General features: G+C 40.5%; 1 protein-coding gene across 4 annotated transcripts in view; it reads left to right on the forward strand.

The window, feature by feature from the left end:
• The first annotated feature begins 4,224 nt into the window (after positions 1 to 4,224).
• The window catches only part of Aplp2 (amyloid beta (A4) precursor-like protein 2), a 32,298-nt gene continuing 18,298 nt past the window's right edge, over positions 4,225 to 18,224 (forward strand). For 2 of the 4 annotated variants that reach the window (XM_005378559.2, XM_005378560.2), the window contains exons 1-7: positions 4,225 to 4,402; positions 5,046 to 5,169; positions 11,985 to 12,097; positions 13,028 to 13,242; positions 13,650 to 13,849; positions 14,834 to 15,001; positions 17,937 to 18,067. In XM_005378559.2, the coding sequence (XP_005378616.1) occupies positions 4,283 to 4,402; positions 5,046 to 5,169; positions 11,985 to 12,097; positions 13,028 to 13,242; positions 13,650 to 13,849; positions 14,834 to 15,001; positions 17,937 to 18,067 (1,071 nt within the window). In that variant the 5' untranslated portion in view covers positions 4,225 to 4,282. The remainder of the gene's footprint in view (positions 4,403 to 5,045; positions 5,170 to 11,984; positions 12,098 to 13,027; positions 13,243 to 13,649; positions 13,850 to 14,833; positions 15,002 to 17,936; positions 18,068 to 18,224) is intronic. The other 2 variants (XM_005378561.2, XM_005378562.2) reach the window with 2 other exon arrangements.

Genomic DNA, 18,224 nt, shown 5'->3' on the forward strand with positions numbered 1-18,224 from the left:
GTTTATGAATCATGAAGTTTAAGATTGCCATTTTACCTTTTCTTCCAGGCCTTTGAGTGACTTATCAGTAGCCTACACATGGTAATTAGATGCTATTAAGGCCTATTTCAATTCAGTGTTCATTAGAACTGGAACTATGTTAGTTTGCCTTCCCAGGGTAGAGGGTGTCTGTACGGCGCCACTCCTATGCAAGGAAACATGACTTCCCCAATAATAGGACATTTTCCTGCCGTTGGGAAGGTGCTCTGTACAGCAGGCACTTTCACAAACCCTGGCGTCAGATTTGATTCCGTGGCAATATATTCTGGCTTTGCAGTAAAAGGACTACTTTGTCTTGGGTGGCTTTGTGAAGGGGGATGGGGTATAGGTGGTCCCTGGAGTTGTGTCTCTTGTCTCTTGAAATGATGATTAAAGGACCTAATTTATCATAGGTTCAAATTTAGATTTATTATATTTACATAATTTATGGTTTAAGCCATTTCAGGGTTTCAACCAAGTTACTAGAAGCACTTTTTACCAAGTTAAATTTCTGTCCTTGGATAGCTAAACTCTCTTCCCTGAGCCAAATTAATAAAATGGAATTTCTTATTAAGAATGAATTATTAAGTAAAGTAGAAGTACTGGCTAGAAAAGCAATTGATGCAATTTGTTTTCAAAGCTTTAAAAGCGCTGCAGCATGCATAGATCACAAGGACTGGCTTAAGTGCCAACGTGTGGGACATTAATTTTCTTTCACAAAGGATTCCAGATTCACAGGATATCAGAAGTGCTGACTTGGCAGAGAAACCCCATTTGTAACATGTTAGATTAGGAAACATTGATTTATATGTTGATGTAATGGATCAAGGTGCAGTCTGTGCTTAAGAAAATGGAGAGTACATTAAATATTTTCTAAGCGAGTAAGTACAGACATTATAGAAAAAAATCATCCTATGCTACTCTAGGTAAGATAGGGGTATGTTTGATTAGTCAATTCCTAGACATGGTCCACAGAGGCTTTTTATGTTTCAGATGATACCTTCCTGAGAGTCTCTCATGACCACAAGGATTAATCTTTCTGAACTCAGAAGTGAATCACTATAGCCTATTAGCTGTCTGGATTGATTCCAGTTACTCCTTTTTCTTGGTGGTAACTGATAGGATCTGTTGCTACATAGCTCCTCTTCCTGTTGCTTTAACCTCTGGTATTTTAGCTTCTCTTTAGGGAAGGTAACACTGACCATCTCAGCACAGAGATCAAGTGCACTTATCACTCACATGTTGACCTCTGTGGTTGACCCATACACTGAATACTTGCACAGTTGGAACTCTTGTGGTCTTTCAGCCAACAACCATAATGAGTAACATGTGGAACGTCATCTTTGGTGCGGATAAATGGCTGCCTGCACTAAAATTGACCACTTTATGGTTGGGGGTTGGGGTTGGGTGAGCTCTCATAACTAATTGACACTGTTTTTTCTTTTTTTCCCCCCATAATAATTTTTTGAACTTAAGGGGTAAATATTCTTCTCCCCTCCGTCTTCTGAAAGATTAGATGCCACACTTAAATCCTGTTTAATAGTTGCCTTTAATGTTAAAGTACAAGACTAGAAAGAATTAGGAAACATTACTCAGAATCTTTCAGATGTAACTATGATAGTTCAGTGAAGTATTATTATAAATAAATGTGTATTCCTTTCTCTAGATACCTTTAAATGTTTTTCCTTCTTTGGAGGGTGCAGGAATTCACATCAGTTTGTAGCCTCATAAACAAGTTTTATTAAAGGAAGGCATAGGACTTTCTCTTTCAGTATGTGATAATTCATCACAAAATTTTAGTTAATAAAGGTGTCAATTGTTTATTGAAAAATAGAGATGTTTTTCAGCCTTAATAGGTCTTGGTAACATTTAATTCCAAATTAGCTTTCTCCCAGTGATCTAACAAGTGTTTGTCTTTCCTTGTCTTAAGCTAATGGAAAGCAGGCTGATTTTAATAAGCTACATTCTATTTAGTTGTATTTCTTACTGTGCCTAATGTATAGATTGAACTTGGTCATAGCAAAAAGCATGTACAGTATCAAGTTTAGTACTTTGCAGTGTCAGGCATCCACTGGAGTCTTGGGATGCATCCCATGGGTAAAGATGAGGACTATAGTAACTAGTTGCATAGATTCTTGTGCTCTTCTAGGGCCCAATACTTTGCAGAAACCTTACTGTCATGATTCCTAAATGCTGCTACTTACCTATAACTTTGAGCTATTAATAGTTAAGAGCTAGTAACAAAGCAAGATGATACTAACCAAAGAAAGACTCTATGAAATAGTTCATTATTTTTACCCAACACAAGATAAAAGTGTTCATGAAATTCCCATCACACCCTTTTTACAAAAGGAGGGAATGTGTCTTTCTGTGTTTTCCAGGTTGGGTTTGAACTCATGGGCTCAAACAATCCTTCAGTATAGCACAGACTAAAGGCATGTCACCTGGTTCATGAAATCTCTTTCAGTATTCTGTTCCATGAATGATGCCACTGTATATTGAGTAATGCGAGCTGTGTTAGTCAGCTTTGTGTTACTGTAACAAAATACCTAAGATAATGAACTTTCAGAAAGGAAAAGGAAGCTGCTCCCTGTTGATGCACACCTGTAATCTCAGAGGTTAGGGAAGTTTGAGTCCTTCCCGGGCAATTTAGCAAGACTGTAAAAAACATTAAAAAAGGGCTGGGAGTGTAGGTCAGTGGTAGAGCTGATCAAATCCTGTTCCAGCATTAGATCAAACCCTAGGTTTGATCCTGAAGTATGAAAGAAAAAAAAGAAAGAAGGGATGAGACAGGTATAGTGGCGACATACCTATAATCCCAGCATTTGGAATCAGACAGGAAGATCATGAGTTTGAGACTAACCTGGACAACATACAAGACCCTGTTTTTGTTTGTTTTTTAAAGGAAAAGATGATTTTGGCTCACAGGTTCAAAAGTCTCCATCCATGGCGTCCATGATTGGCCTTGGTGTTTGGGGATCTGTTGTAAGGCAGAATATCATGGTGAAAGAGCATGCAGAAACTGCTGCTCACCTCTTGGCCCCAGTGATCTTGCATAGGGGTCCATCTCCTAAGTGCTGGCAGAACTATGGCACACATGCTGCAGTGGCTGTTTGTTACCCTTAAGAGGTTCACTGTCACTGTCCTACTGTTCCATTGCCCCCCAGTCATATCAGCTGGTGACTGTCTTTGTGGGTGGGCCTTGGGACATTGAAGGTCCAAACCAAGCTTGACCATCATTCTCTTTCTCATTGTCCATTAATCAATCTGTCCCTATGTCTTACCATTTTACTCTGTGATTTCGTGTATTTCTGTTATCATACCACCTCAGTGCAAGCACTGTTATTCTCTTGCACTGTGGATAGAGCCATTTTCTTGGATATGTTTTTTTTTTTTTTTTTTTCAGTTCATTTTTTACCCTGGAGCCAGAATAAGCATCATAGGTGCATTTTAAAAATAGTAGCTTTGAGCTTAAAAATGTCTCAGCATTTCCACTGATAAAGACTGAAATCCTTTCAGCGTATACTTTCTGTAGACCTGTTTCAGCATTCCTCTCCACTCTTGTCTCCATTCTCCATGTGAGGTGCCCAAAGTTCCTTGATCATTTCCCTATCTAAGCCTATGTCAGATTCCTTTTTCATATATTGTCTTCGAGGATGTGATTATACATTTGTTATTATACATTTTTGTGTGAATCTTGACTCGTGCATTAGAAGGGGAACCTCGAGAGAGTGGGACTATGACTTTATGCTCACTTGTCTTAACTGTTTATTTAGCATATTGCTTTTGCAAAATAGTTCTTTAATAAAGATTTTTTTGTTGTATAAGTGAGATAAGTGAAATATTGGAACATTAGCCATTCTTTATTTTTTTTTAAATTTTTTTTAGCCATTCTTTAGTTTTATGATTTGGTATATGTCAGAAGTTGTAAATTGCTTGCATCAGGACAGACTATAGTTACATTTTAAATTCTCAATGTAGAAGTATCCCTGGTGGGGTTTGGAAGCTAGATTTCCCATTGACTTTTCCCTTTGATCATGGTGTTGCCCAAAGGTCACTTTAAAATTCTGTCCTACCTCCTGGGAGAAGGATTTTTAAAAATAAAAACAGTGAATAATGAAGAGTACCAAAAGATCAGTTCTATCAGAAACCACTGCATATGTGTTTTTGCCAGCCTTTTAGGAATAAACCTTTTTGTATTCTTTGGTAGGCTCTTGCAGCCAATGCTGGAACAGGATTTGCTGTTGCTGAGCCTCAAATTGCAATGTTTTGTGGGAAGTTAAATATGCATGTGAACATTCAGACTGGGAAGTGGGAACCCGACCCAACAGGCACCAAGAGCTGCTTTGGAACAAAAGAAGAGGTTCTTCAGTACTGTCAGGAGGTAAGATTATTGTCAGGAAGTTAAAAAACTGTTGTTTTGGTTTTTTTTTGTTTTTTAACTGGGATAGGGTTGATTCTCTTTACTATAGAAATAGATACTGCATTCTTTTGACCCAAGAATCAAGATGGTCATAACTGGAGCCCTAGGTCTTCCGTTTCTAAGTGTCTAGTGTGTTTGAGATCTTGCCAAGCTTTACCTGTGTGTGGCTGTGAGCAAGTGCTATAAAAGCATAAGATGTTTTAATTTCTTATCGAGGGCCAGGGATAATTTCATTAATAGACTTTCTTTGTGTTATTTTTTCCCCTAAGAACTTGGAGATTTGTGCATGCCCTATAAGCAAACATAATACTTAACTGGATTTGTTTTGAGTTGAAGGCTTTCTGCTTTTGTTCTTAAATGCAGATTCATTCTTTGATGAGAATAGATGGAAGCAGTAGTAAATCTAACCTCTTAGTTAAAAAAAAAAAAGTAAGAGGATCTTTTGCTTGATAACTTCATTTGGTGCAAGGAGTAGTGGAGTAGAACTTAGATTATGTAGGATGAGGTGCAGGATGAGTAAGTGTGGGTCCTTTTTCTTGCTTGAACGTTCATGCCCATCTGCAGGTAGATTTATCATATGTGTTTGTTTTCTTCTCCTTAACAGATGTATCCTGAGCTGCAGATCACCAACGTGATGGAAGCAAATCAGCCCGTCAGTGTCGACAACTGGTGCCGTAGGGACAAAAAACAATGCAAAAATCACATTGTTATACCTTTCAAGTGTCTTGGTGAGTGTTTGTGGTAACTTCAGGAAGTCTTTCCCTCCCCTCCTTAAATACAATTTTCTCTTGGCTCACAGTGATGTATCTGCATCCGTTAAGATGAATTTATTGGGGGGGTTCTCTATGGGTATTTAGTGCTTTCTGAATATGGTTTAGACTTGCAAAGTCAGTGGTTGACTGATTCTCTTGATTACTAACTTAGCCTCTTGTCTTGTGAATGTCTTGTCTCTGGAGGACCAGCTCTTTCTGTGGTACTGAATAAACACATTGCCAGCAGAGCCATCCATCTTTGCCTTTACATTAGCAGTTTGAAATTAATGATTTACAGCAGCAGTAGAGAGGGATACTAAAGAAAGCAGCCAAAGGAAGGAAGAGTCTTCTTCATCTGACATACATGTGCAGTGTTAATCATGCCGTACTTCTGGTTGTGTTCAGGAGGAAAAGTGACTTGGATAAGGCTGTGGGCACGTGCCAGGGCCAGATGCTGTGGGACTTGCCACTCCTAAGGGCTTGGAGTTTATCTTAGTGCTCATGACTGCATTACTGGTGTTACTATTCAGAGCCAACTTGAGTAAAGCTGTGACAGTATTACTGGGAAACAGTTGTTTAGTGAATGTAGTCATCCTAACTTGTTTATCACCTGACACATCTGAATTATATTCACATATCTAGAGTCTGGGTGATTCGGGAACACATTTGGTCACAGATGCTTGAAAGGGTAAAACAATCAATTTCAGATTGTCTATGATAGCATTAACATACATATGACATTAACATAGATACCCTGAGTAGTTTTGTAGATACATCTAATTTGAGCCATTACTTTACCTTTTTCTCTTCTTGCCCTTCATTAATACCTTAAACCACAGACAGCAGCAAAATGAGATATGTTACTTTCTTAGTCTTATGTGGCAAGGAAGAATGTTCACATAAAAAGAAGGAGCAGCACCTGAAGAACAGTAATTTTTTTTTTTGTTTTTGTTTTTGTTTTTCTCCGGTACTGGGAACCGAACTCACGACCTTGCGCTTGCCAGGCAGGCGCTTTTGCCGCTGAGCTAAATCCCCAGCCCCAGAACAGTAATTTAAAACGTGGAGCAATTAACTTGCTTTGATACCATTCAGAAGGGGAAAAAGGGACACTGTGTGCTTAACACCATTTACTTTAAAGTGGAGCATTCACAGTCGTGTGGAATTTGTTCAAAACTTTGTGTGATGTGTTATAAAGATGCTCTTCCCTTCCATTTGCCCAAGAATTCTCTGCCTGTGAGATTTCATTCATTGTCTATAAAATTCTCTGTTAAGTGAAACAAAAGATTGTTTTTGAATATTTTTAGACCACAGAAAGAATTTGTAATTGTTTCTATTTCTGCATTATTCTCCCTGGAGACCTTACAGCCTTATCTTCCTTGCAAGATTACTGTGTTAGATATCAGAGTGAGACCTGGACCTGGGAAACCACTCTAATTCTTCTTAGCCTGTCTCCCCTCATCCATTTGGTTTTCAAGTGGCCCGATTTTTACCTCTTCAATACGGCTTATATTCATGATCCCCAAACTGCACCGAGGCACCCAAGGTACACACAGACCCAAAGGACATTGTGTGATGGGTATTTGTCAGATGTTCTACAACCTCTACCTGGAGGTTGTTCTCAGTTTCCACATTTTGTACCCATTAATGACCTCATCTTTGTCAAGTACTGTTTGCAGTGGTTCCTGTGATAGACGCCACGAAGTAGGCAGCTGATGATGCCTTAACCATATGCATGTTGTCAGGCCCAAGGGCCTTTTCCATCCTTGTCAAGAAGAGTGCTAGCCGTCCCTCCTTTCAGGAACACGGTTCCTGTGAAAGAAAGCAAGTATGCTATAAAAGTCACTGTAAAAGAAGAAGTGAAGGTAATAGTGTTGGGTCTGGTTGCAGTGTAGGAGTCGTGCAGTACCCAAATCACACTAAGATGGTAGGACACTAATACTTAATAAGTTACACCAAGCTACTACATTACTGTTAAATACTCTTTTGGCCTAGTATTGTTGCAAAAAGAGAAAAATTAAGACACTGAGGGTATTGAGTTGAAAAAAATTTGGGAACCTGTGGCTTATGTGCTCCCCTGTCAGATTCCCACTGTTGTACTTCAGCATTTTGTTATAGTTTGGACTGTAATGACAGGTTTGTCAAGATATAATTTATACTCTTTCATGTTCTTACACCAGGGAGACAATATGATGTTTATACATGTGGGTCTGATTTGTTTCACTTATGAGTATTGTCTCTAGTTGCATCCATTTACCTGTAAAAGCCTTGAGTTTGTCTTTTTTTATAGCTGAGTAATACTCCATTGTATAGACATACCACATCTGTTTTACCCATTGCTCAGTTGATAGGCAAATAAAACCCAAAATGTACAATAGATAATAAGAAAGGGAAAGAAATTGCTCAAAGGAAGGAACAACTGGGATGAAGGAAAGACGAAAAAGAAAGTACTAAGGCATTTTTTATATTTATATATATATGTATATATGGATTGATGGCATAACTGTACTGTTGGTGTCTGCTGGTTTGTTGTGAGGAACAGTTAATGATTAAAAGTTTTTTTTTTTTTTTTTTTTGACCAATTTTGCATGCTTGTATCTGGTAATCTGAGCAACTTATGTGACGACAGCAATTTGCAGTATAATATACGTTGGTGAATTCCTACAATCCTGCCTAGTAACACTATGTATGGTCTCTAATGTTCTTTCAAATTATTATTTTCTTATTCCCTTTAATGATTTGATCAATCTTCTATTCTTACATCTGGTAATCTGAGCAACTTTGTTGAAGATAACAATATGTAATAGAACAACCACTGTTAATCTCTTAAAAAAAATCACACTAAGAATAAAAAAAGATATAATTTATATACTGTACAATTTGCCCATTTTAAAGTATGCATTTTAATGATGACTTATAGTATATTCATTTAGTTATGCAGCATGGATGAATCTTTTTTTTTTTTTTTGGAGACAAGTTCCACTGAGTAGTTCAGGCTGGCCTTAAACTTACTCACTGTGTATGACAAGCTGGCCTCAAACTCACTGTGGTCCTTTTGCCTTAGCCTCACGAGTGCTGGGATTACAGCTGTGCACCCCTACACCTGGTGGATGATTCTTTTAACATACAAACTAAACTAGAAATTGGTTAAGTAAAAAGCAAGAGACCTGTGCAACTGATTGACTGGGAGTAATCACAGTGCGTCCTTTTACAGGTTTTAAAGTGAGTACTCCATGATGGAGTAGGAGATGGTGTTACCGATGGCTTTATCCCTGAAACCTCATTTAAGATACTGCTGTTTAGCTAGGTGTGTTGATACATGCGTATAATCTCAGCACTCTGGAAGGCTGAGGAAGGAAGATTGCAAATTTACCCTAGCTTTGGCAACTTACTGACTTATAAGACCTGTCTCAAAAAAAAGAGTGGCTGGTGTGGGGAAGGCTGGGCATGGTGGCACACACCTATAATTCCAGCACTCAGGAGGCTGAGGTAGGATCATGGTGAATTCAAGGCCACTCTGAGCTTCATACCAAGTTCATGTCATAAAAAGGAAAAGAGGGGCAGCCTACTCGGGTCCCCTTCTGTCTCTCTCTCAGACAGAAGCTTTCTTTCCCCCAATAAATATATTCTACTTTTGAAAAAAGAGAAAGCCAGACCTTATTGCTTAAGCTATCTTCTCCACCTGGGTACAGCCACCAGTGCTCCATAAACGACATGATGTTCTTGTTTGCAGCTGGATGACATGCTTGTGGTAGGTTTACTTATACATGTGGCTATTGGTTTTGGGGGCTTCTGCCAAGTGGGCTTCCCCAGATTTCTGAAAGGAATTTCAGCAGCTCTGAAAAAGTTTTAATGCTGGAAGGCTGCCATGCATCATGGCCTGCTGGAGTAAGGTGGAATGAAAGAAAAACCCAGTCTCAGGGAATGCGTGGAGGGTGTAAATGAATCATGAATGCCTCTTATCTGAAATCCTATAGGTTAGGTTTTGCTATGTTTCCCTATACATTAAGCAGTAAAAACAGTATAGCTTTATGTTTATGCAGTAACTTAGAATTATTGCCATTATGTTTTCCTTCAACTGGCTAAACTGAGGATTGTTGCAGATTTGGATAGAATTTTTTTTTTTTGATAGAACTTTTGACCAAACAATTCTCAGTGTTCTATAAAGGTAATACTGATCTGCCTATATAAGTTTTCCCCAGAAGCTTCTGATGAGTAAGTGTAGCAGGGGCAAAAAGTAGCAAATGGTACAATGGATGCTGGGATTAAAATGTGTTTTCTCTTTTTGTTTTCTTTTTAGAAAAGAGTTTACAGTGGAACCTTGGTTCATAAACTTAAGTCTTTCCACAGTTCTGGTTGCAAACAGAATAGAATGAGAACTGAATCAAATTCAGTGCTTAGGTTAAATGTTGATCTTATGGGGAAATTTGATGCAGTTTTTGTCCAGTTTGCAACTAGAATCATGGAATTAAATTCATGCCAGGTGTGGTGACACACACCTGTAATCCAAGCACTTGCGAGGCTGAGGCAGGAGGATCACCTCCAGTTCAAAGTCAACCTGAACTACATGGAGAGACCATCTTAAAATCAGTCAGTCTTTATAGTTATATCGTTTGCTTTATTTAAAGCTAGTTACTCAAGAGATTAAATATTAACATAAGTAGTTAGAACTACAATTACACATAGTACCTACTGTATCAGTTTGTGCTCTTAGCTTTTCAAAGGTTGCATAGATTAGGTCATTTAATCTTAACAGTGACAAGATAAGGAAACTGAGTTACAGAAAGGTTAAATAATTTGGTGGAGATCACTCTACTGATAAATAACAGTAGTGAAACTGAACTGTGGTATTTAATACTATATAAGCAGCCCCTTATGTTATGCTTAGGTTGCTTTTTGTCATAAATTAACAAAATGCTTGGTTAATAAAAAATATAAAACAGTTCGTAAGTTGTTTTATGTCAGAATTTAAGTAGTTTCTTTTTTTTTTTTGGTTTTTCTCCGGTACCAGGAACCAAACTCACGACCTTGTGCTTGCCAGGCAGGCGCTTTTGCTGCTGAGCTAAATCCCCAGCCCTAAGTAGTTTCTATTTAGATCAAGTAGTAGGGTTTTTCCCAGTAGAAGAGTTTTGTTTTGTTTTTCTCTCTTTTTATTAATTAAAAATTTTTAAACACTGCTTGTAAGTTAGGTTGATTGGTAAGGTCTGTATACAGGTCGGTATGCACTCCCCTAGGACCTTTGGGGTCTTCTATAACTGTACAGCCAGGGTGGCTGTACACAAACTTTCTAGCAACTAAGCCCTGAGGCCTTAGTTGACTTTTTCTCCTGCCTCCCTTTTGCCCTGTCCTTACCTCACGTTTGCTGCCAGCCTTTCTCCCCCTGCCCCACCTATCGCATCTCTTCCTGAGCGGAGCGTACAGCCCTGCCTCTGTTTTCCCATCAGCACCCATTGTGGAGAGTAGGACCGATGATCAGTATCACCTGGGAAGGAAATCCTGAGTTTGCCCTCCCTGTAGGACCCAGTGATACAGACACTTTTTGTTACAACAGACAGGGAGATAGTAATGCCCATGAACCCACTTGTCCCTGTTGCCCGGCCGTATCACAGTCATAATTTAGGAGCCATTCACACTTCATCTGTCGTCCCAGATTCCACTCACGCTGATGATCTGCACACAAATCAGATCCCCTCACCCCTGTAAGCAAACAGCTCTGTGTATTCCTCTGCCCCCATCTTAGTTTTGAATTTTTAGAACTAAATGAAAAGTCATTGTGAAAATGCCTCTATAGCCTCTTCCTATATTCTTCAGTTTGCCTGATTCATCTGTGTGTGGGATAGGTACCTTTCTTTTGTTTGCTAAAGCATTTGAAAGAGAGTTAAGATGTTTTAATATTTCCATTCTAAATACTTAAACTTGTTTCTTCTCCTAAGAGTAGGGACCGTTTTCTTATTTAATGACAGTATAATCACACTTAAGTACTTTTCCTAAGTGTTTAAATAATACCCTTTATGGCTTCCTTTAAAAAAAAAAAATCACATATTACATTCAATCTAGAAGAGTTCCTTAGTCTTTATTTTGGTCTTTAATGACAGAATTTTTTAGGAGTCCAGACTATTACTTTTTAAGTCTTGTGTAACAGTATTCCTGAATTTGTATTTGTTTTATTGTTTTGATTAGATTTAAATGATAAATTTTGGTGTAAATGTTGTATAGGTGATAATTGCCATGCTCTTCTTAGGATATCTGTCACACATGCCAGCTTGTACATTATCTGAGATGCGAAATTGGTCACCTGGTTAGTTTCCCTTTGTAGGTACCTTTGCCCTTTGTAATGGATCACACATTGATGATTCTTACATGAATCAGTTGTGATAGAGATTGGTCTAAAGAACCAGTCATCTGTACCTCAGTAGGACACCTGGTCTCAGTTTTCTGAGCATTTTGTTATTAGAAGAGCTGTGGGCCAACACAGGGAAGTAGGAGGTGAGGAATGTTGCCCATGTGAACCCAGAGGTCACAGGAACAGCTATGTGTGGGGTGGGGGTGGGGGCCATTTGTGTCCCTAGTGCTGTGGTGCTGAAACCCTGCAGTGTGCCTGCAAGGGATTGTGGTCAAGAAAACATTGTTTCTGACGTTGAGGCCCTAATGGAATAGTGATTTCTGGTAGTATCCACATGTGCTGATGTACATAAGATCCTGCTCCTGTATACACCTAGCTAGATAACTGCAGTGAAGTTTTTTTTCACCTTGAGTCATAATCAGATTTGCTTGACGGATTTTCTTTTTTCCAGTGGGTGAATTTGTAAGTGATGTTCTGCTAGTTCCAGAAAAGTGCCAGTTTTTCCACAGAGAAAGGATGGAAGTATGCGAGAATCATCAGCACTGGCACACTGAAGTCAAAGAGGTAAGAGAACAGACAGGAAGAGTTTCAGCGTGGTTCCATTTGTTAGAAGACGAAGTACCATTGGTGTCCAAATCTCACCATAATTTTCAGTTATTTTCTTTAATTACTTATACCTAATAAATTAAAAGTGTTGGATAGAGAAATACATGTTTTTGTAGGGAAGAAGAGCACAGACAGTCCAGCACCTAAAACTGAAACAATAATGGGACTAAAGATACTGCTCAATTATAGAGCACCTGCCTAAAGCCCCTGGATTCTATTTTCAGCACCAAGTAAGAAAAATAATGGGGTTTCCTTCTTTATTTAGGCTTCGATGCAGCTCTGTAGTAGAGCTGCCACACATGTTCAAGGCCCAGAGTTTGATTTATAGCAAACCACCCCCACCCACCCAGCAAAAAAGGGTATTAAAAGCTGTTGAACAAGGGTACTGTATGCTGTTGGCAGGGCTCCCCAGGAGGTACCCTGAAGGACTGTGGAGAAATAGCCAACTGTAGAAAGTCTAGATCTGGACATGTGCACAGGCAGAATCAGATGCTGTTTCACTCTTCGAGTGGAGAGGAGCATCTGCTCTTGTAGTTAGGCTGGTTCACCAGTCAGTAGTCTTTTTCTTTGGTCAGAGTTGGAAGTAGCGCCTATACCAGCAGTAATAGAAACTAACATTGATCATCTTTAACTGTTGTTATAAGGAAAACTCCCTTTACCTTAATTTTTTTTTTTCAAATGACCTGTTGATGTTTTGACCTCACAAGATACTACAAATTAAGTAAAATTAACAAATCTTAAGATAACAGGATTGCCGTTCTTCAGCAGAGAAGTTTTGTGTCTGTGAAAGCATTATGTAATGATTTAATAAGGTTCCTTTTGGATGAAGCTAGGGATCAGGAGGTCTTTGTGAGATATGTTTTGATGTGGCCTGTGAATTTCTTTTAGGCGTGTTTGACTCAGGGAATGACCTTGTATAGTTACGGCATGCTGCTGCCTTGTGGGGTAGACCAGTTCCATGGCACTGAATATGTATGCTGCCCTCCAACAAAGATTAGTGACTCTAGTGACTCTCTTGTGTCAAAAGAAGAGCAAGAAGAGGATGAGCATGAGGATGATGATGATGACAATGAGGACGAAGAAGACTATGATATTTATAAAAGGTAACTCAGCCAGAGCACTGAAGTCACTTTGCTTGTTTGGCTGTTGGCTGTTGGACCCTCACTTCTGGATAAGGTGGGAGTTGCTTTCTTATGGTGAACTTGATTCAGCCTGCATTTCATATTAGCCATAGCCAATCACAGAAGTACCTGTGACTTTTGCCTTTCTGTTGTTCTAGGACACGTTATTTTCTGTCAGTTAATACAGTCTGTGTTCATTAATTCTTCCTTTTGCCGACATAGCTGGGTTGAGTGCTTTGGTGGTACAGTTACATGTGAGTTGAACTTCCTCTGTTTTTGTGTTTCAGAAGAGGAAAGGGAATGATTCTTGTGCTTTGTGCATTGGAATTGGCACTAACCTGTTTTTTTGTTTTTTTTTTTTTTGTTGTTGTTGTTATTTTGGCCTTTAGTGAATTTCCTACTGAACCAGATTTGGAAGACTTCACAGAAGCAGCTGTGGATGAGGATGAGGAGGAAGGGGAGGAAGTGGTGGAAGACCGTGATTATTACTATGACACCTTTAAAGGAGATGACTACAACGAGGAGAACCCCACTGAACCCAGCAGTGTTGGTGCTATTTCAGACAAGGAAATTGCTCATGATGTTAAAGGTAACCTCAATGCAAAATGCACATAGTCATTGTTTATTTCGAATTTGTATTACATTCATCACTCTTCACAGGTAAGTCTAAGAAAGAAGGCAGTGTCTGTATGCTGAAGGAGAATCTGGTTCTTCATCACACTGATGGAGGAGCCATGTTAACAGTGAGCAACCAGTCATGTCTAGGGTGAGGTGCAGGGTTGAGTTATAAAGTTTACATTAGAAGGATGTAATTCAAGAATAAAAGACCACACAATCTACCTGTCAGCAAGTTCCTTCCATAGCCAGCCTCCAGTGTTCTCTCCTCCCAAGGAAAGCTACCTCTTCAGTTCTGCTCAAGTCCTAGCTTTCAGGAATGGAAGAACTTTCTCAGGTATACACGTGTGTCCTAGTCTGTAGGCTGCCCTCTCTGTACTGATGTTTGTAGCTGGTAGGATGAAATTGATCTTACCAATTTAAAAAGGGAAGGTGGTGATAGTTCCAGAGCCATTTACTCATAGCCTTTGCTGATTGTTTATTTGAAACCAGTGAAGGGAGAAAGAATTATTTATGACCCAACTAAGAGAAAATTATTTAACTAATCTAGAAATCTATGATTCATCTTGTAAAACATAAGAAAATTAGAACATTTGCTTTTCCAGGTGCTTTAGTCTTGGCCGTAGGTATCACTGCTTAAAACAGCCATTCCACCTGCATTGACTCCTTCAGTCCTTGAAACCATCAAAATAAACACAGCGTCTCCACTGAACAGAATTCCTCTCTGTCAGCTTTTATATCAATCTAAAACAGTCTCTATTTCTGACATCACATGGACAGTGACTCTGCGCACAGGTGCCTGACCTGTGCTGGTCAGTTAGGTTGGCCAGGCCGTCCATCCTATCATGGTTCCCTACATACCCTGCCTTCCCCTGCCCCGCCCCAGCCGGCCTGTAGCATTGTGAAGCATTTGAAGTTCTGCCTCTGTCCCGCTGACACTCTGACCATTTTCACACAGCTGTCTGCTCCCAGGAGGCGATGACGGGGCCCTGCCGGGCCGTGATGCCTCGTTGGTACTTCGACCTCTCCAAGGGAAAGTGCGTGCGCTTTATATATGGCGGCTGCGGCGGCAACAGGAACAATTTTGAGTCTGAGGATTATTGTATGGCTGTGTGTAAAGCGATGAGTAAGTCCCGCCTCGCGCTGGCCCTGTGCAGCAGCACTGTCCTGTCCAGCGTTCTGTCTCCTGGCCATCCTTGTGACCGCATCTGTGTCGTGTTCCTGCCGACTCAGGTGTTGGCTGTCAGTCATTTTCCCTTCATCTTTGTGCCTTCAAGATCGAGGCTTTGCTTTTCTGTTGGCAGTTGTCAGCTCAGTTTTCTGTGTCCCGTGCTCCCCATTTGTCTGCTACTGGCTGGTGGTGGTGTGTCCCCTCCCTGGTGGCAGCAGGTGGCACAAGCAGGGGCTTGTTCTTTCTCATCTAGCCTTGGCACCTGCGGGGTCTGAGGGTGCTTTGGGGTTGGTTGGGATGGCAGCCATGCCCTCGGCTGTCTCTGGTTTAAGAGTACCAAGGATGATGAATAGCCCTGAGTTCTGCACATGCTTGTGTTTGGGCTTCACCTCTTAACCCTCGTGATCGAACTACCCCATTGCTGACCCCTGTAAAGTGTGCCACCTGCTGGGGCACCCACTCTCAAAAGAAGTGACAGTGGGAGTAGTTTTTGAGTCCAGCGTCACATACCTTGCTTCACGCATTATAGGGAAAGCTTTCTAGCCTACTGGCGGTAGTTGTTGCTCCAAAATACTGGGTCATGCAGGGCTGTGAAGGAATTTGAATTTGTGTGTTTTGGTCTCAGAAGGCATAGTGGTTCCATTGAGTTGGGTTTCATTAGTTATCCATAGGAAGAGTATTCCTTTTCTCCATGGTTACTGTCTTTTGTGAAGACCCTGTCTCTCTGCCTAGCCTTACTAACCCTTCCCTGTGTTAGGAAAACGATCCTGCCAGGCATTTTTTCCTTGGTTCCTCTTTGTGGAGTTTTATCAGAGTAATGAGTTGCTGCCTTTTTCTGATATTTGCTCTAGAAATTTTTGGCTATAGCACCTGATGGTTTTTCATTCAAATCCCTTCATATTCTGTCTTTGTTTCTCTAGAAGAATTTTAAAATCCTGATCTAACAGCATGGCGTGCTGTCAGTCCTTCCCCTTCAGCTGTGCACCAGGGAGAGGCTGTTGTATGTGATGATAGATACAGGGGTAAAGCTGAAAGGGTACACACGGGACTTCAGGTGCATAGGAAAGACTTAGAGAAAGAGATTACTGCAGTGACGGGTACTACTATGTGGAACTACTCAAACTCTAAAATCAGCAAAACACTGTCAGGGTTGAAGTGTGAAGAGTTCGGGCCTTTCAGAGATTTTCCTATTTCAGTGGTGGTGCCTGTGCCCATCGGTGTTTTAAGATGTATTGGAATGGCAGGTCTGTAAAGTTGTTTCCTGTGGCTTAAGGTAGATTTGCCAGGGAGAGCACTGCTGGTACTTGCAGGGGTCCCTGTCTGGTGGGCCTTGAAAGTCTAGAAGCATTGGGCTATCAATGGTCATATTTGTGCTTCTCTTGCAATGGGGCTAAGGCGAGTGGATGTGCTGGCTTTCAGAGCTTGTGAGATTTTGATCTGAACCTGTTGGAGTAAACCTTTAGGTGTGCTATCCATTGTTCCCAAAAAGAGGAGAGGCGCACCGTGTTTTGCAGTCTTTAACCAGCTTAGTGCCAGGAATGACCCACAGTCGTTCCCACAGGAATGTGACTCACAGGAATGACCCTAAGCCTTTGCCCTACTAATGAGTGTCAGGGTAGCCATGTGTATGTGGGCATGCATGGACATGGGATTCTCCCTCTCTGGATGTAGCATCTCTTGGCGAGTATGGTTTGTTAAGCAATGTATTTCTAACTTAGTTAACCTGAAAGCTGAATATTGAGATCCTTTTGGGACATGCAGGACTCTAAGATTCTTCACAAGACTTTAGTAGTAGCTTTTGCATTCATTAAGTCCAAGAGAGCAGAGAAAAGATAATCTCTGAAAAACTTTAAAGCAGCTGGCTGATTTGTAACTGTAGTCATCAATTTTATGAATTAAAATTATGAAGTTTTAGAAACTAGTGAATTTGTTTCTGAATTAAAAATTAGTTGGATTCTGGCATTTGCTTTCTGCTTCCCAGTCTGAGAAATCTTACTCAAGTGATTTGAACATGAGTAGCATTCCCACAGGTATCTCTTCAGAGCTTGCCTTGGGTAAACCTTTCCTGTGCCCATCTACCCTACACATACCATCTGCTGGGGCCAGTAGGAGCTTCTGCTGACCAGCAGTGAGGTGAGGGTGTCCTTTCCAGTTGCCCTGTGCTCTGAGGGGTACCTGGAAAGGTCCCTGGGTCAGTGTTACGCATGAGGCCCGGGGTGTCCTCATGTCACTGGAAGGTAGCCTTGTCAGATACAGAAACTTAGTTTTTTAATGCCTAGTAGTCCTGTTTCTGGGGTAAGTGTAAAAATGATGCTAAAAATTCAGAATTAGAGCTGGATTGATTTGGACTTTCTTTATCCCTCATGTGTACAAAGAACTTTCAAATGAACTGTTTAGCCAAAATAAAGACCTAAAGGTTGCCTGAAGAGAGGAAGGGGGTTGAGTCATAAGTTCCTTAAAAAATAGACACATGTGGAATTGCCTTGAGATGGTCTAATTTTAGCCCTGGTCCCTATTCAGTCGCCATGAGTGATGAGCAGAAAGGTTGCTGTTTTTCAGGTTTTCAGGTTAAAAGGCCCTGAAGAGACATTGGAAAAGGAGCTGCTTCCTTTTCTAACCTGCAGTCCTAGGATCCTGGGGGGTGGGGCCACCAACAAATTGCTGTATTAGCATGGACCAATATGGTTAATGAGTACTATGTAAAAGAGACAGCTCATGTAATCTCACAAAGTGAAGTCTTGGCAGACAGCAGCGCCGGCACTTTTTAGCAAGCCAAGCGACAGATTAAATCCACCCTGCAGGTTTTGAGCTGGGTTTTCTCCTAGAGCACACCATGGTTTTAATAGTGCACCTGACCTCCAGGAAGACAACTTCTATAATTTTGTTTCAGTTCCCCCAACTCCTCTGCCAACCAATGATGTTGATGTGTATTTTGAGACTGCTGCAGATGACAATGAACATGCTAGATTCCAGAAGGCTAAGGAACAGCTAGAAATTCGACACCGCAACCGAATGGACAGGGTAAACCTCTTAATCTTAATGGTGCTTTGGTATTGGGTAGGTTTATTTATTTTTTTGTGATGTGGGGGCTTGAACCTAGGACCTTGCACATGCTAGACAAGCAATCTGTTGCATGGTTTTTATATTAAGAAGGCAACACTGGGCGTGGTGGTGCACA

Source organism: Chinchilla lanigera, unplaced genomic scaffold (genome assembly GCF_000276665.1).
Source record: "Chinchilla lanigera isolate Chin_1 unplaced genomic scaffold, ChiLan1.0 scaffold00011, whole genome shotgun sequence".
In the NCBI taxonomy this organism is placed as follows: domain Eukaryota; kingdom Metazoa; phylum Chordata; class Mammalia; order Rodentia; family Chinchillidae; genus Chinchilla; species Chinchilla lanigera.